The 26,966-nt window shown below is 44.1% G+C and overlaps 1 protein-coding gene and 1 long non-coding RNA gene across 8 annotated transcripts in view; one reads left to right on the forward strand and one right to left on the reverse strand.

The window, feature by feature from the left end:
- The window catches only part of LOC109491041, a 557,171-nt gene that overhangs the window by 502,018 nt on the left and 28,187 nt on the right, over positions 1 to 26,966 (forward strand). For all 4 annotated transcript variants that reach the window (XR_004622475.1, XR_004622477.1, XR_004622476.1 and 1 more), the window contains 4 exons: positions 10,433 to 10,521; positions 25,515 to 25,656; positions 26,395 to 26,542; positions 26,653 to 26,961. This is a non-coding gene — a long non-coding RNA (uncharacterized LOC109491041). The remainder of the gene's footprint in view (positions 1 to 10,432; positions 10,522 to 25,514; positions 25,657 to 26,394; positions 26,543 to 26,652; positions 26,962 to 26,966) is intronic.
- ANOS1 (anosmin 1) overlaps positions 25,569 to 26,966 on the reverse strand; it is a 241,328-nt gene continuing 239,930 nt past the window's right edge. For all 4 annotated transcript variants that reach the window (XM_034649827.1, XM_034649826.1, XM_034649824.1 and 1 more), the window contains one exon: positions 25,569 to 25,736. In XM_034649827.1, the coding sequence (XP_034505718.1) occupies positions 25,600 to 25,736 (137 nt within the window). In that variant the 3' untranslated portion in view covers positions 25,569 to 25,599. The remainder of the gene's footprint in view (positions 25,737 to 26,966) is intronic.

A 26,966-nucleotide genomic window follows, 5' to 3' on the forward strand; every position in this document is an offset into this window, starting at 1 on the left:
GGTGAAAATCATAAGGGCCAAGGGAGTATGAGCAGGGTATCTGTTTATATCTCTATTTATGACTGCTTTTCATTCATGTGTCCGTACCTATATCTTGTGTATCAACAGGTCTCTACTATATCGCTGTATCTCTATCCACAGCCCGATCTATACTTGCAGCTTTACCTGTAGCTGTACACTTATATCTCTGGGTGCCTGTGTGTATGCATACATTTGTCTACAGACTGATTGTGACTTTACAAAGCAAAAATCGCAATTGTATCTAAAAGGTCCGGATTTTACAAAACACTTTCATAAACAAAGCTAGGTAGTAATGATACGGAATGAAACCCAAAACCTAGTAACTTGTAAGTTGAAGGATTCATATGTGAACTGATCAGCAATTAAAAAGGTAATGTGTAAATAATACCTAGACCAGTGGGAAAATCACACCAGAGCTGTCAGTCGTCTCGCAAGTAACGAGGTTAACTCCGTATGCCAACGCCTGTGACAAACTTATTTACATCCATCTAAGCTCCCATTATTAAAATGAAAAAGACTGAATATAAATAAATTACATCTTCAATATAAGAAACTAGAAAAATGTTATTTAAATAAGGAAAATAAGGGGCACCTGGTGACTCGGTTGAGCATCCGACTCTTGATTTTGGCTCAAGTCATGATCTCTCTGTCAAATAAATAAATAAAATCTTTAAAAAAAAAAAAAAAAGAATTCTCTCTCTCCCTCTCTCTGCTCCCCCTGCCCCCGCTCGCACACACATTTCTCTCTCTCTGGGAAAAAAAAAAAGGATAATTAGACTTCTGGTTTCTTGCATAAGGAGAAAAATCAACTCTCCTTAGATTCATAAGGGAAGGGAAGACACAGGGCAATGCTGCCCCCCCACAATTGGAGATACAGAGAACCAAGTCCAGGCAGTCCTATCTAACCAGAGCAGAAACAGGAGAGGAGGCTGCCAGGTGAACCCACGTCACAGTAGGAAAACCTGAGCTGTAACCGATGGAGACTCGGTGTGAACAACTCCATGTGAACAAGTCTGAGAGCTAGGGGCTCCTGGGTGGCACAGCGGTTAAGCATCTGCCTTCGGCTCAGGGCGTGATCCCAGCATTCTGGGATCGAGCCCCACATCAGGCTCTTCCGCTGGAAGCCTGCTTGTTCCTCTCCCACTCCCCCTGCTTGTGTTCCCTATCTGGCTGGCTGGCTGTCTCTCTGTCAAATAAATAAATAAAATCTTAAAAAAAAAAAAGTCTGAGATCTAAAAACCCCAGGGGACTGGTGGATCCTAAACTCTTGTGACTTTGGCCTCCAAGAGCATAACTAGGTTCTCACAGTAGATAGTGGAGAAAAATTCCTTCCTGATCTCAGTAGAAGGGGAAAGGCATTTGATAAATTCCGCAGCTACTCCTAAAAAAGTCTAAGAACTAGAACAAGATGATGTAATCCTGAAATGGACTAGTTACTACCAATTATCATGATAAAGAACAAAGTATTTCTTTTAAGATTTTATTCTTTTGGGAGAGAGAGTGCAAGCATGCATGAGTGCAGGGCAGGGGCAGAAGCAGGCTCCCCGCTGAGCAGGAAGCCCAATACGGGACTCGAACCCAAGACCCGGAGATGATGACCTGAGCGGAAGGCAGATGTTCAACCGACTGAGTCACCTAGGTGCCCCCCAATTAACTATTTCTAATACAGAGATACACACCATCCCCACTCANTATTTATTTATTTGACAGAGATAGAGACAGCCAGCGAGAGGGGGAACACAAGCAGGGGGAGTGGGAGAGGAAGAAGCAGGCTCATAGCGGAGGAGCCTGATGTGGGGCTCAATCCCATAACGCCAGGATCACGCCCTGAGCCGAAGAAGGACGCCCAACCGCTGTGCCACCCAGGCGCCCCTCAATTAACTATTTCTAATACAGAGATACACACCATCCCCATNTATTCTTTTGGGAGAGAGAGAGTGCAAGCATGCATGAGTGCAGGGCAGGGGCAGAAGCAGGCTCCCCGCTGAGCAGGGAGCCCAATGCGGGACTCGAACCCAAGACCCGGAGATGATGACCTGAGCGGAAGGCAGATGTTCAACCGACTGAGTCACCTAGGTGCCCCCCAATTAACTATTTCTAATACAGAGATACACACCATCCCCATTCATATTTAACATTGATTTGGAAGTTCTCGTTAAAGCACAAAGACCAAAGAAATTAAATAATGATCATACGTATATATTTTTTTTTAAAGATTTTATTTATTTATTCAACAGAGATAGAGACAGCCAGCGAGAGAGGGAACAGAAGCAGGGGGATGGGAGAGGAAGAAGCAGGCTCATAGCGGAAGAGCCTGATGTGGGGCTCGATCCCATAACGCCAGGATCACGCCCTGAGCCGAAGGCAGACGCTTAACCGCTGTGCCACCCAGGCGCCCCCATACGTACNATTAAATAATGATCATACGTATATTTTTAAAGTTACAGAAATGCTTAGTATGCAGACGTTAATGCTTTATATCTAGAAAAGCTAAAAGTAATTAGGAATTCACAAGATAAACTAGCAAGGTAAACAATACAAGTCCTATATAACAATTTTTTCCCTATTCTAGTCATATCCAGTAGGAAATTAGGAAAAATATATTTATTTCTTAATAGCAGAAATTACAGAATGATAAAGAAAAATACATTGTAATATATATTATATGCAAATATATATTTTTAGTCATTCTATATATTTTATAATATATAGTGTATGTATACTACAGTCTAGCATTTCTATAGAACTATAGTTCTATAAATTCTGTATTATACTTATAAACATATAGATATAAAATGTAAGTTCAAGAGCTTTGCGTTCATATTGAAGGGAAAAAAGCCATGTCCTTAATAAATATTCCTCATTGAGCAGATGGGAAAAAATGATGCTTCAAAATCAGTATATGAATTTGATACAATTCCAAGTACCATATTGTTTTAACAGAATAGTAAGAGAGTAGCCACGGAGGCAGGCAGCACAGACGTGCTCTCTCTTGGGTCCGGTCCTCTGCGAATGTGGACAGAAAACATAACGCTGTTTGATACACTGTAGCTCTGCTGACCTCCTTGCCCAGTACCATGAAATCTTCCTATTTCCTTTCTTCCCAGACACCAAGGGGAAAGGGAGGAGGGTCACGACCGACGAGCAAGAGAGCACGTGGCCCTGAGAACACTCAGGTTGTCTGCTTTCCCCCAAACGAGTTCACTGGGACTCAGCGTGTTTCAGTTTAAAACACTTGTGGGAAATTAATCGAAGCACGGAATATCGAGAATACCATGGCACTGAACCACGTAATTCAAAGAGGGCAACCCGTAAACCTCTAAAAGGCAGTATTAAGATGCTCTCACTCTTCTCGCGGCTTTGATTCACTCCTGCCTTGCGTTGTGTGGCCACAGCGTGAGGGCTTANCCTGAGAACACTCAGGTTGTCTGCTTTCCCCCAAACGAGTTCACTGGGACTCAGCGTGTTTCAGTTTAAAACACTTGTGGGAAATTAATCAAAGCACGGAATATCGAGAATACCATGGCACTGAACCACGTAATTCAAAGAGGGCAACCCCGTAAACCTCTAAAAGGCAGTATTAAGTTGCTCTCACTCTTCTCGCGGCTTTGATTCACTCCTGCCTTGCGTTGTGTGGCCACAGCGTGAGGGCTTAGCGGGCACATTTTTCTTTTCCTTTCCCAGTTGGTCGAATAAAGCAGAAAGTGGCATCCGTAACGAAGGGCGGAATTGGCTGTGGTCGTCTGCTGGGTTCTTTTTCTTTTTTCTTTTTCTTTGTGGGAAGGNTTGATTCACTCCTGCCTTGCGTTGTGTGGCCACAGCGTGAGGGCTTGGCGGGCACATTTTTCTTTTCCTTTCCCAGTTGGTCGAATAAAGCAGAAAGTGGCATCCGTAACGAAGGGCGGAATTGGCTGTGGTCATCTGCTGGGTTCTTTTTCTTTTTTTTTTCTTTGTGGGAAGGTTTTTTTTTTTTTTCAATAATATTTTTTTATTATATTATGTTAGTTCTTTTGAACTTAGCAGACTGTGACTTCCTCTTCCCTCTCTTTCCTCCGTCCTGAAGAAGATTTGCACTTTTGGAGTTTTGTGTTTGTTTTTCAGGTAATGCTGTTTAAAAAACTGTAATTGAGGGGCGCCTGGGTGGCACAANTATTATATTATGTTAGTTCTTTTGAACTTAGCAGACTGTGACTTCCTCTTCCCTCTCTTTCCTCCGTCCTGAGGAAGATTTGCACTTTTGGAGTTTTGTGTTTGTTTTTCAGGTAATGCTGTTTNTCCCCCTGCTTGTGTTCCCTCTCTCGCTGGCTGTCTCTATCTCTGTCAAATAAATAAATGAAATCTTTAAAATAAAATAAAATAAAATAAAAGATTTAAANTAATGCTGTTTAAAAAACTGTAATTGATGTCCTGTTTACAGTTAGGTCTACATGAGTATTTTTTTAAGGAGAGATAGACTGCTTTGTTAATCACTGGCACTGGGCCCAAGACAGTGTGTTTTAGGAAAACCTGACAATAAAGGTTTCCCTCTGAAGCTGCGTACTCTGTCCTCCCCGTTCTAAACTGTGACGTCGTCCTCAATTCTTAACACTATGGTACATCTGCACAAGGGGAATACTAACCCCTTTGTATCGGAAATAACTGCAAATCAAATCCTTGATTTATTCTATTTTTTCCATGCACAGAAGGGTTTTCTTAAAATATTATTCTGGGTTTTGTGTATCAGCAAAGCCAGGTATTTCCAATCCATTATTGTTCGTATATAACAATATGTGAACATTGAAAGTTCTGATCAATTACCTTGATACTCTAATTTCAACTAATATGAAATAAATGGATAAAAAATTTTAAAACCACTGTTTTTACATATTTATTTTTTAAATGTTAATTCTGGTATGGTTAACATACAATGTTAGTTTCAGGCGTGTAATATAGTGATTCAAGAATTCTGTACATGACTCAGGGCTCATCATGGTAAGTGCGCTTTTCATCCCCTTTTCCCATCTCACCCATCCCCCCACCTGCCCCCGGAAACCATTCGTTCTTAAATTGCCCATATGAGTGAAATCATATTCTGTGATTGACTTATTTTACTTAGTATTATACCCTCTAGATCCATTCATGTTTTTGCAAATGACAAGGTTTCCTTCTTTTTTATGGCTGAGTAATATTCCATTTATATCTATACCACATCTTTTTCCATTCATCGATCAACATTAGGGTGCATGTATCCTTTTGAATTAGTGTTTCTCTATTCCATTGTATATATAAAATATTCCATTATATATATGTCATATATCACATCATATATGTATATGATGATGCCGTGTGTGTGTGTGTATATATATATATCATAGGTGTGTATATATGATAACATAGTTATATATGTATATAGGATATCACATCTTTTCCATCTCCCTTCAAATGACTGTTGAATATATTTGCTTGATCAGTAATGGTCCTGGCAAAAATTAGTTTAACACTGAGACAATGGTAATGAAAGACTAATTTTAAAAATCCATGACACCTTGAGGGGCACCTGGCTGGTTTAGTTAGAAGAGCGTGTTACTCCTGATCTCAGGGTTGTCCATTTGAGCCCCACATTGTGTGTAGAGATTGCTTAAGTAATTAAACTTAAAAAAAAAAAAACAACCTTAACAGAAATTAGAGTTTACACAAAAAAGAAAGATTCAATATTGCCAGCAAATACAAAATGAATGTAATATGATTGGTAGCAAGAAGGTTTTTATGGGTTTATATTTGACATCTGACCATATTTTCAGGCACCGTATCTTCTCTGCAATTTAAAAGAATAGTATGCTGATTTCTGTAACAAAGCTGAGAAGAAAGTCAAGGCCTGGAGGTGACAGGACCAAACCCCGGGCCTCACACCTGCAAGGCAAATACTCTACCCCTCAGCCGTGCCCCCTCCCGCACCACATCTTCCTTATCCGTTCATCTGTCAGCGGACACTTGGGCGGCTTCCATATCCTAGCTGTTGTAAATACCGCTGCAGGAAACGTAGGGATGCATATAGCTTTTCAAATTAGTGTTTTATATTCTTTGTGTAAATACCCAGTAGTGCAATGGCTGGGTCATAGGGTAGCTCCATTTTTAACATTTTGAGGAGCCCCCATACTGTTTCCCACAGTGGCTGCACCAGCTTGCATTCCCACCAACAGTGCACGAGGGTTCCCCTTTCTCCACCTCCTCACCAGCCCTTGTTGTCTCTTGTGTTTTTTATTTTAGCCATTCTGACAGGTGTGCGGGGATATCTCATTGGGTTTTGGTTTGCATTTCCCTGATGATGAGTGATGTTGAATATCTTTTCATATGTCTGTTGGCCCATCTCTACGTCTCTAGAGAAATGTCTGTGCATGTCTTCTGCCCATTTTTTAATTGGGTAATTTGTTTTTTCGGCGTTCCGTTGTATAACCTCTTTATATATTTTGGATACTAACTTTTATTGGCTATGTCATTTGCAAATATCTTGTCCCATTCAGTGGGTTGTCTGTAGTTTTGGTGAAGGTTTCCTTTATTGCACAGAAATTTTTTATTTTGTTGGAGTCCCAAGAGTTTATTTTTGCTTTTGTTTCCCTTGCCTCAGGAGACATATCTAGAAAAATGTTGTTAGGGCCAATGTCAGAGAAATGACTGCTTTCTTGCTGTCTTCTAGGATTTTTATCATTTCAGGACTGACATTTAGGTCTTTAATCCATTTTGCGCTTATCTTTGCATGTGGCATAAAAAAGTGGTCCAGTTTTGTTTTTTTGCGTGTGGCTCTTCTGTTTACCCAACACCATTTGTCAAGGAGATTGTCTTTTTCCCATTGAATATCCTTGCCTCCTTTGTTGTAGATTAATCGACCGTGTAATTGCGGGTTTGTTTCTGGGCTCTCTATTNTCCCATTGAATATCCTTGCCTCCTTTGTTGTAGATTAATAGACCGTGTAATTGCGGGTTTGTTTCTGGGCTCTCTATTCTGTGTGTCTGTTTTTGTGCACATACCATACTGTTTTGATGACTCCTGCTTTGTGGAGTCTCCTGAAATCTGGGATGGTGCTACCTTCAGTTTCATTCTTCTCTCTCAGGATTGCTTTGTCCTTTTGGCATAATTTGTGGTTCTATATGGATTTGAGGTGCTGTGGAAAATGCTGTTGGTATTTTAATAGGGATTGCATTCAGCGTGTAGATTGCTTTGGGTAGTGTGGACATTTTAACAGTATTTGTTCATGTAATCCATGAGCGTGGAATGTCTTTCCANCCTTGAGCATGGAATGTCTTTCCATGTGTTTGTGTCGTCTTCAATTTCATCAGTGTTTTATAGTTTTCAGAGTACAGGTCTTTCACCTCCTGGTTAAGTTGATTCCTAGGTATTTTATTTAAAAACTGCTTTTTTCCATGTGTTTGTGTCGTCTTCAATTTCATCAGTGTTTTATAGTTTTCAGAGTACAGGTCTTTCACCTCCTGGTTAAGTTGATTCCTAGGTATTTTATTTAAAAACTGCTTTTTAAAAAAAAAAATAACCAAACAAGTACTCCTTCTGCCTGAGCATGACGTCACCCTTGGAAGCTCAGCTGGGCGTCTTGTGCTTTCTGTACCTGCAGAGGACTTCTAGGTGCTCGATCCCATGAAGGAGATTGGATTTGTAATGACAGAAACATCATGGTTCTCTGCCAGACCTTTAAACACTGCCTGAAGCACTTGCTGAAAAAAAGTTTTCAGTACAGTGTTTTAAAAGTGCACAGCTGAAACAACAACAACAACAACAAATGGCAAGAAACATCAGTTGTCTGGCATGTTTCAAGTGACATACACTGAAATGTGAAGCACTGCTTTCATTAGCATTCAGCCGTCTTGTGGGTCACACTGACTGCTGGTCAGTAAGGGAAGCCGATAGATTCGACTTTCATTCTTCCTTGTGCTTGTCTTTCCAACAGCCAATGAATATTTGTTAGAAATGTTAGAGATCCCATTGCGCTTCAATATTTCTTTTCCCTAAAATTTAATCCACAAGATTCATATATATGTATGATATTATTATATTCCTATATATATTGTATTCCTATATTCCTACATATATATTATTATATAGGAATCTTATATATCTTCTGTACATCATATATTATTATTTATAGTTAAAATAATAAATTCCCCAATAGTGCAAAATTTAAAAACACATTTGTTTTATATGAAGACCTAGATGTGTAAATAATTTCAGATAAATGATCTATTTTTTTTGCACAAAGAATCACACTTATAATTGTTTCTTTAAAAAAATTTAAATTACCACCCTTACAATATATGTTTAAACTTTGCACACAGAAGACATGGCAAGAGATCTTCATTTGATTAATTATTGTTTCATGTTGCTATCTAGGATAGAAACCACACGGTGTGTGTAACAGACATGTTCTTAGAGTCTGAGAATGCTTGGCTGATACCAGCCAGTTTCAGCCGACATCTCGCAAAGATTCACGTCAACTTGCTAAACAACATAAGGATACCTCAGAAGGCTTTCTTGACTCAGAGCGTATATGCATTAATAAGTTGTATGTTCTGCATATGAAACAAAATCTGTTCACAGACATAGGAGACCTAAAATTTATGCCTGCCAAAATCAGGATTGGAAAGATACTCAAGAAAGGCGTCTCACTTTCCCAGTATGTGACCAGCGTTTGCCTTTGACAGGTTGTGTTTCTATTTGATTGATCAGTGGCTTGGGGTTGACCAAGGATTTCAAAATGAAATTCACCGAAGTCATCAAGGGCAGTCATCAGAACATCAGGGGGCTTCTATCAGCAGAGCCCTCAGATAGTGATCTGGATCTTTTGCTGTTGCATATACCCATTCAATAAAGGTTAAATAGGGTTGGTCGGACTGCAAAGGATTACTTAAAATAGAGCTATTGCAGTCATCAGGCTTTCTTCCAAGGCTGGACTCCTAGTGCATCTCAGATGACACCCTTAGGGCGTGTGTCCTGGCTGCACTCGTTTGCACACGCCTGCCCTCCCTGTGCAAACTGATGCCCCCGGCTAACTGTGAAACTGCCGACATTGTTCTAATGCAGAAACTTCCAAGAACTGAGCGGTAAAAGGAACAGGGGTTCTATATGACAGATCGGCAGTGATGCTGTTGTGAGTAATTCAACTAACTTTCGCAGGAGAATAGGACCAATGTTCAGCATTCTTCTTACATAAAAGGTAGCAAAGAGAAGTGGGGTTTTTTAATGCTGTGAATTCACTTGGCACATAATTCCAATCTTTGTGTTTTGTTGGATAGCTTGTATCTGTATCTGTGGTTGCTTCAAAAGTAAAACAAGTATATTTCAACAATAAAGCACTTGCAGGGGAAAGCTGTCTAGGATTTATTTCTACTCAAGACAAGTTGTTCTGCCTATAACAAGCATGTCCAAAGAACTTATGAAACTGTCCTTGTTTTTACGATGATGAATGAAAAACATTGAAGTCCTTCAGTCAAACAAGGTATCAATATCATTTATTGTGGTTGCTTTTCTTGTTAAGCAATGAATTGTAACATAAGTTACTGCAGTATCCAGATAGCACTGGAATAAACATTCCACTGATAGAGAAAGGGCATATTTTTCCAGAAACCTATGTTTTACTCCTCTCCATTTTTATCTAATATTCATCAAAACACCCTTCTGGAAAATTTAGTTTTAAAAAAAGACTGTGTGTGTGTATAGATAGGTATTTACAGATATATCCGCTATGTTTTTAACAATAAGACTAGGAAGGTGGACGTCAGTCCTTCCTTGTCAAAACAGTCCTTTAGCAACTTTAGTTTTTTAAAAGAAGACCATATAGGTATATTTGTATACAGATAGATACGTATGGGGGAATAGATACAGAGAGGGGCAGAGATATCTAGAGGTACATATACATACATAGATACAGAGGTAAATACTATGTATTTCTACAACTTAATGAACAATGAAAGGATGGGAAGACAGAAATCAAACCTTGTCATTCAACTGTTGCTCGATACATGTGGTACCATGTCCACCCTGAAGAGGCAGTGGGAACAGCAGAATGAGAGGGCAGTGGTCTCTCTCATTCTTAATTCTTCATCAGTCTCCTTAAGAGTCCCTAAGAAATATTTCTCCTTAGTAGGCTCTCCATAATAGTTCAGGACAGAAGAAGGAGGAGAACACAGGTACATGTACAAGGACATACATATAAACAAGATCACAGTGACAAATTGGAAGAAAATCAACCCTCAGACTCCATCCATAGGAACATGGTCATACGATTTACGGTTTTCCAATGGTGACATTCTAATTACAAAGAACGGCTGGATTTATGTGCATGGATGTGAAAAGATCAATTAAACATTCATAGACGAAAAGGCAGGTTGGAGAATAATGCATGTGGTTTGATTGGATTTTCATACAGAAAGAAGAGGCTTCACTCAGTAGAACCATCGCGGGAAAGGTGCGGGGTACACGGGAAATGTCCGTCATGAGCAGCTCCCAATAGCTGAGGTAAGGAGTGAGAAATGGGAAGCTTTCATATTGAGTTTACGTTTGTGTCCCATGCGAGTGGTTTTATCTGAGAACATATTCACGTACTGGGGAAGCGGATCGGCGGCCTCCCCCACGTGTCCACATCCGACTCCCTGGAATCTGTGACTGCTACCTTCCGTGGCAGGGGAGAATTAAGATCGCAGACAGGGTTGAGGTTGCTCGTCAGCTGACTTGAGAATAGGACATTATCCTGCATCATCTAGATGGCGCCGTAAAAATACTGGACCCGTGAACCGAACAGAAAGCCCGCCGAGAAGAGAGGAGTGAGGTACTGTGGGACACAGTGCACCACGGCCAGCTTGGGTGCAGGAAGCAGGAGCCTCGCACCCAGCACGCAGGCAGCCCCAAGGAGGGGAGACGAGCGGGAGAGAAAAGCATTCCCCAGGATCGGCCTCCCTTTGTCAGGTTTTCTGGGTCCGTAGAGTCAAGGACACAGGCTGTCTTTGCATAGAGTTTATGGCATGCCAAGTAGCAAAGGTTTTGCTGCAGTTAGAGAGAGCGAGCACAGAGTGGGGGCGGCGAGAGAGGGAAGTCACTCAGAATAGCTCCTCCAGTCCCGCGTGCTGTACGGGAAGTCCTAAGACGGCGGAATCGTGAACGCCGCTGTTGAAGCAAGTTAACAGGGAGTCCGTACACGTTTCAAATGGAATGATCAAGTGTAGCCCTTAAGGTGACACACAGGCCTTCTCCAAAAAAAGGATCGCTTGGGGAATGACCCCTGAATGAGTCACCACACTGAATTCTCAGAGGTACCCTGGTGGCCCCCAGAGCGCACTGCGGGGCCATTCGCACGCGCACCGTTGTCTGCCTTCCCAGGTGTGGCTCGGGTTGAACCCTGGTGTGTTTGTCCCACCCCCACCCCACCCCCAGTTAGCGGCTCCTTCCTGAACTGGGCCACCAGCCCGCACAGGCCTCCCTGGGTTGACAAGTCTGTTTATGGGTGCAGAGAAACTCTCCTCCTTTAGGCCAGAATTGACTGGAAGGCCCCCTCCCAGCTGCAAAGCCCAGCCTTTGTCTCTGTGACTAAAGATCTCTTGCCTTTGGGATCTGGACAGACCCCAAGAAATCTGCCTCCGGCCGAGTCCTCAGTGTTCTGGGGAAGCGGGGGGAAATGGATAACGGCGCCCCAGCAAAAAGCAACCTTCACAAATGATTCCTTCGGGCGGTAAAGCATTCACGCGGAAGACGCGTCTTTCAAGACTTGCCAGGGACTTCGCCGAGCGCCGTGCGTCTCCCTCACATACACACTTCAGGTTCTGGGCTGTGCTTCGGTGCAGTGCAAGGCCCGTTGGTCTGAGCTGCTCTCATGTTACGCGGCTTGGCTTCCTGGAGCCGCCGGGCTGTTGCAGGTCCCAGACTCCGCTCTCTGCGACGCCCCCCCGGTGCTTTCCTTTGCTTTTCACAGGTGCTGAGTCGTCATCAGCTGGAGAGATGTTTTGGCTTCGGGCCTTCCTTGGGGAAGCTGGCATTCGCCCAGGTACAGCACTTGTGAATGCTCAGCCATGAAGGGACAGAGTTGCTTTTGTGCTCACAGCGGTGGACGCTCACGCCTGTGCTGGGGGGAGGGGCGCGGCAGGGCCCGTCTGCGCCTTCACTGGTGTGCAAACAGAATCTGGCCTGGACTTCGACTTGGTAGCACTTCTGGGAACCTCTGTGAGGGCGCCAGGGGACAGTCTGATACACGAGGCCGGCAGGGCGTGTCAGCTCACCACCTGTCCCCCCCAGCCCGGACCCGAGTGGCAGCCCGCCACTGTGGATGCAGGCAGTGCTATAAGTGAACTGATGATAAAGAAGGCCTGAAATTGCTTCACATCTCTGGTCTTGCAAATACGAGGGCATCGTTCATCAACCACTCCCTCCAGCTTGACTAACTTGGGGAATAGCGTTCCAGTAAATACTTCCATTATTAAATCTTAAATCATGGCATGCAATACATTTGGAAGAGAATTGTCATTATCTTCGTGTGCACAAACAATAATATGGGGTCTTCAATCTCCTCATCAGTCAATAAACCTTTTATAAATTAAGGAAGGTAATTGCTTAATGATACTTACATTTATCATTTGACATAGTTCATTCAGTAGCCACTAATTCTATACAGATTAGTAAAACAAAAACAACTCGGGAAACATTTGCCCACGTAAAATGTTCCCAAAAATGCATCTCCACCTTACGGTCTGATGTGACCGGGCCAATACTGAGCGCCCGGCAACCTGGCCCGGAGCCAGACGTGCAGACGTGCCCCCTAGTCTTGTCGTGCAAACAAGAACATTGCGTGAGATCCACCCTGAAAAGGGGGCTTCTTTTTAGTTCGCTTCTTAAGCCCTCCCGCCTAGACTCCCAAATTTACCATCTGACTGGCCTTTTGACAGGAAGTAATGACACGTGGGGACCATGCACATCTTGGCCAACCCAGCGTGGTGAATCATTGCCAACAAAACCCATGACCACGTAAACACAGTACTTTTCTTCAAGTCTGGGCTAAGTCCTTAAAAGTATGCCTCCTGAACTTTCCCAAGTGTGCTCAGAAACTAAAACGTAAGAATACTGTCCTGTGTAAAAGAGCAAGACAATTAAGACCTCTGTCCTATCGGAATAAGGGAGGGTGGAGAGAAAACAGGGATTCTGTACAAGACTGTAAGTGTTCCCGTAGTGCGATCAGTGCACATGCCGGTCAGCAAACCCTCGTCACGTTTCGAGACAGCTAGGTTGCAGGCAAATTGCAGAACTACTCAGTTCTGCACTGAGAGTTCGGATAACCTGTCAGGCAGCGGTGCTCTCTCCCGCTGCATGTTAGCATCAATTCAGAAGCTCTCAGAACATCCCACCACCAAGACCTGATGGAATCAGTCAGGTGTAACTGCAAAAGACAGAAGTATAAACAGACAAAACTTGTGTATCCAGTCATGTTGACATTTAACTCGAGCTCTGTCTCTACATAAATAAGTGGACTTACTGTCGTACACACTCAGAATCATACGCCTGTCACACGTCGATACGTAGTGTTTCACACACACACACACACACACACACACACACAACGTCATGTGCTTACTTACAGGCGACATGGGAGTACCTTTTTTTTGAAATTTGAATTCCAGTACAGTGAACGTGCAGTGTTCTATCAGTCCCAGGTGTTCAACATAGTGACGAACAATTCTGGGCATGACTCAGTGCCCGTCGTGACAAGTGTGCTCTTCATCCCTCCCGTTTCCCCCACCACCTCCCCCCCAGGAGCTACCAGTTCGTTCTCTAGAGTTTGTTTTTCAGTTTGTCTATTTCTTTGTTCATTTGGTATGTTTTCAAACTCCACCTATGAGTGGAATCATATGATATTCGTCTTTCTCTGACTTATTTTACTTACCATTATCTCCTGTAGATCTGACCGTGTCATTGCAAACGGCATGATTTCATTTGTTGTTATGGTGAGTGATACTCCATTGTATATGGATACCCCATCTTCTTTATCCGTTTATCTTATCAGCGGACGCTTGGCTTATTTCCATAACTTGGCTACTGTAAATAATGCGGCGTTAAACATAGAGGTGAAGATACCTTTTCAAATTAGTGTTTCTGTATTCTTTGCGTGGATACCCATTACCCATTAGTGGAATTACTGGATCACATGGTAATTCTATTTTTAATTGCTTTCGAGGAACCTCCATACTGTTTTCCAAAGGGGCTGCACCAGTTTGCGTTCCCACCCACGGTGCAGGAGGGCCCCCCTTTCTCTCTACATCCTCACCAACACCTGTTGTTTCCCATGTTGTTGATTTTAGCCATTCTGACAGGTGTGAGGTGATATCTCTTCATGGTTTTGATTTGCAGTTCCCTGATGATGAGTGATGTTGCACATCTTTTCATGTGTCTGTTGGCCATCTGGATGTTTTTTCTTTGAGGAAATGTCTGTTCTTGTCTTCTGTTCCTTATTAATTGGGTTATTTGGGGTTTTTTGATGTTCAGTTATATGTTATTTATATATTTTGGATACTAACCCTTTATCAGATATGTCTTTTGCAAATGTCTTCTCCCATTCTGTAGGTTGCCTTTTAGTTTTGTTGATGGTTTCCTTCCCTGTGCAGAAGCTTTTTATTTTGGTGTGGTCCCAATAGTTTATTTTTGCTTTTGTTTCCCTTGCCTCAGGAGACATATCTAGAAAAATGTTGCTGCAGCCAATGTCAGAGAGATTACTGCCTGTGCTCTGTTCTAGGATTTTTATGGTTTCAGATCTTGCATTTAGATCCTTAATCCATTTTGAGTTTGTGTATGGTGTAAGATAGTGGTCCAGTTTTATTCTTTTGCATGGAGCTGTCCAGTTTTCCCAGCACCATTTGTTGAAGAGACTTTTGCCCGTTGCACATTCTTGCCTCCTTTGTTGGAGGTGGTGACTACACAGTTGTTTATTTCTGGGCTCTCTGTTCTCTTCTACTCACCTGTGTGTCTGGTTCTGTGCCAATATCACATCGTTTGGGCCACTGCAGCTTTGTAGTGTATCTTGAAATCTGGGATTGAGATAGCTCCAGTTTTGTTCTCCTTTTTCAAGATTGCTTTGGCTAGTTGGGATCTTTTGTAGTTTCGTAAAAATCATAGGATTGTTCTAACTCTGAAAAATGCTGTTGATATTCTGATAGGGATTGCATTAAATCTGCAGATTGCTTTGGGTAGTATGGATATTTTAACAGTATTTTCTTCCAGTCCATGGAATATCTTTCCATTTGTTTGTACTGTCTGCAATTTCTTTTATCAAAGTTTTATAGTTATCAGAGTACAGACTGTTTACTTCCTTGCTTAAATTTATTCCTAGGTGTTTTTATATTTTTGGTGCAATTGTAAATGGGACTGTTTTCTTAATTTCTCTTTCTGCTATTTCATTATTAATGTACAGAAATGAAACATATTTCTGTGTATTGATTTTGTATCCTGAGACCTTAGTGAATTCTTTTAATAGTTCTAATAGCTTTTTGGAAGATTCTTTAGAGTTTTCTCTATATAGTACCATGTCACCTACAAATGGTGCAAGTTTTACTTCTTCCTAGGGTGCCTGGGTGCCTCAGTTGGTTAAGCGTCCCACTCTTGATTTTGGCTCAGGTCGTGATCTCAGGGCCATGAGATCAAGCCCTGCATCAGGCTCTGTGCTCAGTGGGGAGTCTGCTTGAGATTCTCTCTCCCTCTGCTCCTCCCCCCAGGTTTTCCCTCTCTCTGTCTCTCTCTCAATGAATCTTTAAAAAAAAAAAGTTTTACTTCTTCCTTACCAGTCTAGATACCTTTTATTTCATTTTCTTGTCTGATTGCTATGGCTAGGACTTCCAGTACTATGTTGAATAAAAGTAGTGAGAGTGGACATACACATATTGATCCTGATCTTAGGGGGAAAGCTCTCTGTTTTTCACCATTGAGTATAATGTTAGCTGTGAGTTTTTTATAAATGGCCTCTATTATGTTGAGGTATCTTCCCTCTAAACCTGCTTTGTTGAGGGTTTTTATAGTGAATGGATGTTGTACTTTGTCAAATGCTTTTTACGCATCTATTGAAATGATCATATGGTTTTTATACTTTCTTTTGTTGATGTGATGTATCTATCACACTGATTAATTTGTGAATATTGAACCACCCTTGCATCCCGGGAATAAATCCCACTTGGCCATGGTGAATAAATTTTTTCAGTGTATTGTCGGATTTTGTTGCTAATATTTTGTTGAGGAGTTTTGCATCCTATGTTTCTCAGAGATACTGGCCTGTGGTTCCTTTTTTTTTTTTTTAGTGTCTTTACCTGGTTTTGGTATCAGGGTAATGCTGACCTCATATAATGAATTTGGAAGCTCTCCTCTGTCTTTTGGAATAGTTTGCAAAGAATAGTTATTAACTCTTCTTTTTTTATTATTTTTTCCCCATCACCCATTTACCCATACCCCCACCTTCTTCCCCCCCAGCAACCCTCAGTTTATTCTCTATATATATTTTTTTAAAGATTTTATTTATTTATTTGACAGAGAGAGTGAGCCAGCGAGAGAGGGAACACAAGCAGGGGGAGTGGGAGAGGAAGAAGCAGGCTCCCAGCATAGGAGCCCGATGCGGGGCTCGATCCCATAACGCCGGGATCACGCCCTGAGCCAAAGGCAGACGCTTAATGACTGAGCCACCCAGGCGCCCCTATTCTCTATANCCCATAACGCCGGGATCACGCCCTGAGCCAAAGGCAGACGCTTAACGACTGAGCCACCCAGGCGCCCCTATTCTCTATATTTAAGAGTCTCTAGTTATTAACTCTTCTTGAAACGTTTGGTAGAATTCCCCTGTGAAACCACCTGGTCCTGGATTGTTGTTTACTGGGAGGTTTTTTGTTTGTTTAATTCCAGTAGAGTTAACATACAGGGTTATATTAGATTCATATTGAGAGTTTTTTGATTACTGATTCAGTTTCATTTCTGGTAATCAGCCTGTTCAAATTTTCTATTTCTTTCTGAGTCGGTTTTGGGTGGTAGATGTTTCTAGCAATTTATCCATTTCTTAGTAGGTTGTCCAATTTGTTGGCATATAATATTTTGTGATATTCTCTTGTAATCCTTTGTATTTCTATGGTGTTGGTGGTTATTTCTGATTTCTGATTTTGTCTCTCCCTCTTTGTTCTTTTTTTAAATGTATCTGGCTAAAGCTTTATCAGTTTTGTTGATCTGTTCTGAGAACCAGTTCCTGGCTTCATTGATCTGTTCTGTTGGTTTTTTAGTTTCTATTTTGTTGATTTCTGCTGTAATCTTTATTGTTTTCTTCCTTCTACTGGTTTTGGGTTTTCTTTGTTCCTTGTCTAGATCCTTTAGTTGTAAGGGTAGGTTGTTTCTTTATGATTTTTCTTGCTTCCTGAAGTACACTTACTTTGGTATAAGCTTCCCTCTTGGATCAGCTTTTCTTAGACTGTTTTGTTTGTCTCCATGTATTTTTTTTTTTTAATTTCCTCTTTGACTTCTTGATTNCTTTGGTATAAGCTTCCCTCTTGGATCAGCTTTTCTTAGACTGTTTTGTTTGTCTCCATGTATTTTTTTTTTAATTTCCTCTTTGACTTCTTGATAGATCCATTCATCATTTGGTAACATGTTATTTACCCTCCATGGATTTGTGGTCTTTCCACATTTTTTTCTTGTGGATGATTTCTAGTTTCATAGCATTGTGGTCAGAAACAGTGCGTGACATGACTTCCCCTATTTTTAATTTGTTGAGACTTGTTTTGTGGCCTAATAATGTAATCTATTCTGGAGAATGTCCCATGTGTGCCTGAAAAGAATGTGTATTCTGCTGTTTTAGGATGGGATGTTCTGAATATATCTCTTAGATCCATCCAGTGCGTCAGTCAATGCCACTGCTTCCATGTTGATTTTGTTTAGATGATCTGTGCATGGATGTGAGTGGGGTGTTAAACTCCCCTAGTATTGTTGTATTATGATCGATTACTTCCTTTATGTTTGTTATTGGGCTGCTTTATGTACGTGGGTGCTCCGTGTTGGGTGTGTAAATATTTGCAATTATTTTATCTTCTTGTTGGTTAGGCCCCTTTATGATTAGGTAGTACCCTTCGTTGTCTCTTGTTACAGTCTTTGTTTTAAAGTCTGTTTTGTCCAATATAAGAATTGCTACCCAGGTTTTCTTATCATTTCTATTTGCATAATGAATACTTTCCCATCCCTTCATGTTCAATTTTCATGTGTCCTTAGCTCTGAAATGCGTCTCCTATAGGCAGCACATAGATGGGTTTCGTTTGTTTTTGTTTAATCCATTCCACCATCTGATATCGTTTGTTTGATGTCCATTTACATTCAGAGTATTTATAGATAAGTGTGTATTTATTGCCATTTTGTTACTTGCATTATGGTTTTTGTAGTTCTTCTGTGGTCCTTTCTTGCTGTCTTCTGTCACAGTTAGTTGGCTTTCTTTAGCGACATACTTGGATTCCTTTCTTTTTATTGTTTGCGTATCTGTTACTGGTTTTTGATTTGTGCTTGCCCTTCGGTTTATGGACAACATCTTACATCCTGTGCGTGTACCGGTCTACATCATGTAGGTAGTTGCTTATGTTTGTACCCATTCTTTNTACTGGTTTTTGATTTGTGCTTGCCCTTCGGTTTATGGACAACATCTTACATCCTGTGCGTGTACCGGTCTAACATTTTGTAGGTAGTTGCTTATGTTTGTACCCATTCTTCAGTCCTACCCCACCATGTTTGAAGTATGTGCTGTCACACTTTAAAATTTTATTTTTATTGTTTATTCTTTATTTTTTTAAGAGAAAGCGTACGGACAGGGGGAAGGTGGGGCCGAGGGAGAGACAGAATCCTAAGCAGGCTCCACACCCATCATAGATCCCAATGTGGGGNCCCAATGCGGGACTCAATCTCACGACCCAGAGATCCTGACCTGAGCCAAAATCAAGAATCGGACGCTCCGACTGAGCCACCCAGGTGCCCCTATGGTGTCACACTTTACATCCTTTTGTTTTATGACTCCCTTGACCGATTTTTATAGATATACTTAATTTCACTGCTTTCGTGCTCCTACTTTTCTTACTCCTGCTGATGGCTGTTTCCATTCAAAGATACCCCTTTAAGATTTCTCGTAGGGCTGGTTTAGTGGTGGGAATGGTGCCCGCCAACTCTTTTGTTCTTGGAGAAGTCTCCCAACAATCTCTGTCCTTCTCCCTATGCTCTGAGTAAACAGATCTCTCTTCCGTATATCGCAGGTGTTTTTCAAACTGCTGCTTCTCTGTTGGACCTCAGCAGTGTTGTTTGTTGTGTTGCCTTTTCATGGGCAGAGACTGAGTTTGCTGTTGTCCTCTGGCTCTCCCAGAGCCGAGCCTGCTGATTTTTAAGGTTCCAGGTGTTAAGCCCCACTGATCGTAAGAACGTGAGAAGACAAGCTCCTCTGGTTTTCAAAGCCAAATGTTACGGAGATTCATTTTCCATACGTGGGTCCCTAAAGCGGGGGTGCCTGCTATGGCTTCTGCTCCTCCCCCTTCTCTGTGCCTCAGTGTCCCTCCCCTCCGTAGACAGTCCTGTGAGTCAGTCTGGTTCCCAAATGCATCTCCACCCTCCCTGCCCTTTTTGATGTGGTCTCTTCTCTACCTGTACTTGTGGAGAATCTTTGGGTCATTTTCTGGGTGATTTATACTGATGTGGTTGAGTCTGTGGGACAGGATGAGCCTAGGATCGTCCTACTGGACATGTTCGACGTCATACCTCTTGTAAGGTGAGCTTATGGAGGACAGGCTGGCCGGGAGAAGAGTTTCGTGGTTAACCACAAGGATCCTGGCCTGATACTCAGTTTCAGACTTTGTCCCTCACAAGTCAGCTGATCGTGGGCTGACTTGTGTCTCCCTCTCCGCAGCTTTAAGATGCTGCCATCCCCCTTCGGAGGGTTGCAGAAGTGAATGAACTCATGCAAATAGCACACTTAGCCAAGTGCCTCACTGTGCATTGGCCCTCAGTAAATGTTAGCTCTAGGGATTAGTTCTGTTAGCTGTTGCCCCGGTAAACTGCAGAAGGGGCCTTGTCTTCGACCCAGCGCGATGCCCAGAGGGTCCGCTCAACAAAGGCGTGAGGGATGGTTTCCATTATTCGTAAGGATCCCCACTGCATTTGATGGGCTGTTGTTTGCAATGAGGAAGAAGATATCTGGGACAAAAAGGTCAATCAGAATCAGTTCTGCATTGCACACGATCTGGTGCTGGAAGTCCAGTGTCAGGTCGATCCTAATTGGCTGTTCTGACTTCATCTAAATCAGCACAAGCTCCCTCTCTGAAAGCCGTTCCAGCAGTCCGGAAAAGACTGTAATTTCCACTAACAACATGCTGGAATAGCCAAACTCTGGCTGCCCGTGTGTTTTCTCAGCGTGCCCTACAATACATTCCCAGTTGCACCCCAGAGAGGACTGAGTGGGCAGTGCGTGCGTGTACGTGTGTCCGTGCATGTATCTACACGTGTGCATTAGCGTGCACACTCCACGTACGCGCCTGTGGCTTCGGGAAGCACAGAGAACGCACAGGAAACTTCCTCTGCTGCTGTCAGAATGGTCTGCTTCAGGACGACGTTTCATGTCTTGAGCTCTGTGAGCAGGAACGCTGATGCCCTTGACCACTGACGCGTGTCCCCGCATCGTCTGGAAGAGGGCTTCTCCACCAGGCACGTGCTAGCCTGTGCCAGGGACACTTGAAAACAGCCCCGTTGTCCACACGGCACCCCAGATCTGCAGGTTCCCGAAGACCCTGGTCGTCTTCAGCGCTCCCGGGGGTTCAGTCTGCAGCCAGTCTTGAGAGCCGCTGACCCAGGGTCATGCTGATCACGGAGGCCATCACTCAGAACTCAATCTTGAAGGGTTGCGTTAGCCTGAAACTGGAATCTCTTTCCTACGTGGGGCAGCGTGGACTGTTCCAAAGAATAATGAACTTCACTTTCCTTTTTCCCCCCTCAAATCCACTTCTAGACCATAGATATGCACCCGGATGACTCTTAGTCTGACAAATGACTTTTCACATCTATAGATTTTAATTGTACTTACATTTAGTTTCATCGAACAAGACGGATTTTTGGGGACAGACTTATCAGACATGTAGCCCCTTCACAGTACAGTTCACGGACTGAAATTCAAGACAGTGTTGAAGGCATATTGAGTCGATCATTTCTATAACATTATACCTAAAATCAACATACGACAAATGGCATCCGGTCTTAGGGAAATGAGCAAAAATATACAGTACCTTCCTTAAAATTACTTTAAGTAATTGTGTCTGTGAGAGGTCCTGCCTCACACACAGTGGCCCGTACACATGTCATAGACTCACACGGAATTCCACACACACGTATGTGCAGGGACAGCCCATGAGACGGGAATAAGCCCTGTGACCGAGACTGACACTGATTTCTTGGCTGTGCTATCGGACTGGGGTTTAGGACGATGTCACCATGGGGGAAACTGGAGGAAGGTCCAGGGTGAGAATCTCTATTAATTCTTAAAATTGCACGTGAATCTACAATGTACTCAAAACAAGTTGAACGTACACACACACACTCAAAAGATGACGTCTGCCAAAAAATATGGACCCCGCGTGAGGGTGTGGATTTTCAGTGAAGTCTGACACAAGCCGATGGGACCCGGTGAGAGCTGGGCCGTAGACCTTGCGCTGGCTGGGCCCCAGCTCTGCGGCCTGCGCCCCTCACCCGCCGTCTCCGCCGCGGTGTGCGGTGTGCCCGTTCCGAAGCGTGCGGCAGCATCCGAGTCAGACCTTGGACCGGTGATTACGTGCAGGATGGCAGCCGCGCTCTCCGGCGACGGTGCCCCGGGCTGCGTGGTCTGTCGTGCGTCCTCATGCCCCCCCCTCGGCTTCTGCTCTCCGCGTGGCGGGGTTCCAACAGGGACTTCTCATTACCTTGCTCACCTGCCATTTACTCTGAATTTTGAGTGTTTTCGGTGTCGGTGTGTCTTGTGAACTCCCGACTGCATTGTCTGCAGATCAGAGCTCTTCATTGTGAAGACCTTGCATACACCGTGTGCGTGCCGTGCTCTGCAGGCAGCCGTCACTCCCGCAGAGCCCACACCCGCAAGTGTCACCGCAAATACAGCCGTGCCTCTTCCTCTCACTTGCACTACACTGTCACAGACATTGCAGCCCCCAGTTACCTGACATTTTAGACACATGCGTGTGTGTACACACACACACACACACACACGCCTTGGAATTTTCAAAGCACTGCTGCATCACCAAACCCAGCTTCCAAGTAACCATGAGGGGGCGAAATGCTCGCTTTGAGTGGGAAGCCGAGGCAGGGACGGGGCAGGCGTGCTCCACGTGCTACCACACAAGACAGGACCCAGTTCTTCCGGTTGTACAGGTTCCTCCATCACCCACAGCTGCCTGTCCTCACGCGCCGTGTTCCGTTAGCGGCGGGAGTGTGTTAAAGTCCACGTCATAACCAGGACACAGCTGAGTGAAAACGCCTCCCCAAAGGACACAATACGAAAAACATTCATGGGATTTGGAGCCTCTGCCGTGGCTTCCCACCCACCCTGACCACGGGTAGACCCCGGCATGTTGCTCAGGGAGGAGAAGTGTGGCAGGAGCGGAGTCTGAAGTGCTTTTGAAGGGGTGGATGGGGGGGATGAAGGAAGAGCAGGGAAGAGTACGTGGCAGTGCGGTGGCCACGCAGCTGATGGGGACGAGAAGCCACAGACTGGCGAGTGGACAGGGGCTCCGGGAAGCGTAAGCACCAAGGGCAGTGGTCGTCTGGGTTGAGGTCGCTTCCGTGATGACAGCGGCCCCGCCATGTAGAGGGCCGGTGTCGTCCGATATTCTAGGCTGTGCTCGAGAGGCCCGAGAGTAAAATCCCGACAGTTCCTGTCCGTGGTCCAGACCACCGGAGCTCTCTCTGGCCCATGTTTGCTTGCTTTGCGTTGGGAAGTCGGAGGGACCGTGTCCCTGCACATAGGGACGTGGATGTCCCCCCACTGCTGCGGCCGGGAAGTTACTGATGCTTCAGTTCGATCCGTACCAGTGTTTGTCCCAGGAAATGAGCTGGAATGATTCGTGTTTGTTTTCTGTTGAAGACAGACTCACGTAATAACAACATGTGCCGTTTTGCAGTGTGCAGCTCAGTGGCACTTGGCACACGGGCCACGTGTGCTTGCAGACCTGGCCCTTAACGCCAGAGGGAGATGCGCCCGCGGAGCAGACTCGCGCACCCCTGGCCCCAGCTCGCGGCAGCCACCGCGTTGGCCGCGTGTGCGGACTTGCCGGGTCCAGACGTCTGATAAAAATGCAGCCCCGCCGTACGTGGCCTTTGGGGTCTGCACCCGTGTTCTTGCTAATTTTGTTTAAAGGACCCGTCACCGATGTAATGGGAAGATGACCGCATGCTGATTTGAACAGGTTTATATTCCTGTCTTTGACTCACCTGCTCGTACAGGTCTTGCCAATTCAACTTCAGAACGTACCCTCCATCTGTTGGCCTCTCTGCACGTCTGCTGTGACCCCTCTACCTTTCCACCCCCAAAATACGTAAATAAATCTTAAACCCCCTTCTTGGAGACTGGAAGCCCGCCACATAGTGCGTAGTGTTGGAAGAGAGAGGTGCAGCTTAGAAGCACTGCCTACGTCTAGCATTTTATGGCTACATCGGCGGGGGGGGGGGACACTTTAAAAGTGCAGACTAATGATAAAAAGTGCCACCAAGGGGTGCCTGGGTGGGCGGCTCAGTCAGCAGAGTGTCCAGCTCTAGGCTTTAGCTCGGGTCAGGCATGAACGTAGGGTCGTGACATCGAGCTCCACGTCAGGCTCCCCACTCAGCAGGGCGTCTGCTTGAGATTCTTTCCGTCTACCCATCCCCCAGTCATGTCGAGCACGCTCGCTCTGTCACATCGTTAAAAAAAAAAAAAAACACTCCGCCAAAGCGGTCAGCAGCACCGGTCCTAAGTAAATACGATGGGAGAACTCTCACGTGTTTATTGTCAAACCGCAAAGCACTTTCTTAGGATGAAGTACTGTCTCCTTACACTCACCACACCTCACATCCCATTCATACTGACTTCTTCAGTCTCCCTGGAACACAGAAAAAAATGNTGTCACATGGTTAAAAAAAAAAAAAAAACACTCCGCCAAAGCGGTCAGCAGCACCGGTCCTAAGTAAATACGATGGGAGAACTCTCACGTGTTTATTGTCAAACCGCAAAGCACTTTCTTAGGATGAAGTACTGTCTCCTTACACTCACCACACCTCACATCCCATTCATACTGACTTCTTCAGTCTCCCTGGAACACAGAAAAAAATGGAAAAATAAAAGTGCGTTTTGTTGGGTTGTTTTTTGTTTTGTTTTGTTTTTTTTGGTAAATAGATGAGTCCAGTCCACTGGGCAGGTTTAAGGATACTTTATTACTGAATCAGTATGTACAAACTCTAACATGAAAATAATGAGTCACAGAATATCAGACTATTTACAATACTTTGTTTTTACAAATTTTTTTTACAAGATTACTTCTAAGTAACATGACAGACACACACAAAAATCACTTTTTTTATTGCATACATAAATAAATATTGACTTGAAATGACCAGTAGAAGAAACGTGCTCTCTATAGGCCACTGGGATGAGAAGGTGGCTGTTGTTATCTGCACGCCACAGTATAATTAAGGAAAGAAAGAATAATTACTTCACATACAGACCTCTGTTAATCACTCTGTAAATTGTGTAACTGGTTAAAATAGTAGAGGTAAGAAACGGAGTCTGGCCATGCACAACCATAGGTAAGAGTCACCATCTTTATGCATTTATTATTTTAAATGAATTATAAGTACATGCAACAGATATTCAGCCTTTGTGTGCTGGTTACAATGTGAAGGTTTAACAAGATTGACAGCTATTTGCAATCCTAGGGATGAGTGAACGTGAGTAAATCCATGGCCCGAGGCATAAGAAAGGGCATTAAATAAATAAGTCATTATCACACACCATGCTGACGATACCAAGGACAAAATATCTGCACTCGGATGATGGAGACACACGTCAGAATTCAGTCTCCCCGTCGGGTTTTTCAGTGAACAGAAAAGACACAATTCAGGGCTTTGCAGTCCAAGTTCCCAGCTGTCGCTCGGCTCCTGGGACTGACACCTGCCGTTTCCTGGGTCCCTCAGACAAGGCAAATTCTCCCGTGTTTAGTAAAGATCACCCCCTCTCTGGTGCACGGGTTCTCAACCGGGGTTGGGGGTGGGGGGCTTTATCTCCCAGGTGCGAGGTGGCAATGTGTGGAGAATTGTGGGTTGTCACACTTGGGGGGAGTGCTCCCGACATGCAGTGGGTGAGGCCAGGGCCGCCGCTGGGCCCCCTATGGTGCACACAGCGCCCAGAAAAAGATGGTGACCCAGCCCTCCCGCCAGCCGCGCTGACGGGGACAAAACCCGCTCTGCACGCTTACTTACAGGTTCGTCTAGGCTCCTAGCACACAGACATATCTGTACACTTGGAAGGGCGCATGCAGAGCTCCGGTTGGAAGAGCGCGGAGCGGGTCACCAGCAGCGAGCGCGCGGGCTGCAGACAGACGGGTGGACGGACGGAATACCGAGGTAACCCCGCGATGTCCGCACTTGGTATTCTTGATGGGCTCGGCTGCTAAGACTAAAATTATCACTGATGGTGTTTTCTCCTGTGAGACAGATGCATTTAATTTTAATAAGACATATTAGAGACTTAGCCACTAAAACAATGTTTAAAGAAAAAACTCATAGATTGTATGCCTTTATCAGGACACTCAAATTTTTAAAATGTAAAAAAAATTGTAATTATATGTCAGCCGGTTTGCATATCATTGAAATTCATAAAAGAAACTCCTGTTTCCTTAATCATCTAATGAAGAGGCTTTTTCTTCCAATAATGAGAATAAAATTTAAGTTTTGTTACTGCAAAATCAGATGCTCACAGGAGCTGCTTTCAATTTTGTAAGGAAGGTGTAAGCTTTAGAACCTTCACCCAAACTAAAAATATATTTGCTCATTGTCTATTATTCAGACAAAAGACACATAATTAAACTTACATAATAATTTAATAATACTTCATACCTATGTATACACTCCTGCATTTTGAACTATACAACAGTACAGAAATTTGCTGGCACAGATACTGGATTTGTTCGTGACAAATTCAGGGTAAAGATAAACCTGTAGCCGGTATTAGACGTCTTCATTTGTGAAAATTTGGGAATTTGAAACTCAGATGCGGCTCGTGGCACTGGCGTCGGTCCCAGTTGCAGGTCGAGCCTGGGGCGGTTTGAAACGAGGGGTGCTTCCTGTTCTCTCCGTGAGAAGCCAGGGGATTCAGAGCACACGGGGCTGAGTCTGTCCCGACCGCGTCAGGAGCCGCGGACAAGCATCTGGAAACCCGTGCACCTTCAGGCTCGCCTTTCCCACAGGGGTCACTTGCACGAAGCTGCGAAATATCGCCTGCATCGTCACGGTAAGTCCTCGCTACACAGGAGACAGTTCTCACTGTTTCCACATACAGACCGTGTTTCCTAAAGATACGCATCCATCTGATAATAAAAATAGTCTGTCTCCTCCTTGTAGCTCGTTTGCCTTCCGATGCTCATGCGGTGAAGGAGTTCCGAGCTGTCTGTGCATCCACAGTCCTCCAGAAACCCACAACACGGCAAGTACCCAGCGCCACCACCACGACCCCAGACGACGGTCCCTCGCATTGCCCAGGTTGACTTAGCTGCACGGTGAGAGGAGGAAGCCCTTCCCGTACGATGCTGAAATGTTGACGAACTGCCCTTTCCTCACAGAAGAAACACCGACGGGGAAAAATCGTGACCCTTCGCTTTACAAGAACCGATCTCTCGGCACCCCTGGTGAGCTGTGAAGAGAATGTCCGCGGTGAG

This window comes from Ailuropoda melanoleuca, chromosome X, assembly GCF_002007445.2.
Source record: "Ailuropoda melanoleuca isolate Jingjing chromosome X, ASM200744v2, whole genome shotgun sequence".
Taxonomy (NCBI): Eukaryota; Metazoa; Chordata; class Mammalia; order Carnivora; family Ursidae; genus Ailuropoda; species Ailuropoda melanoleuca.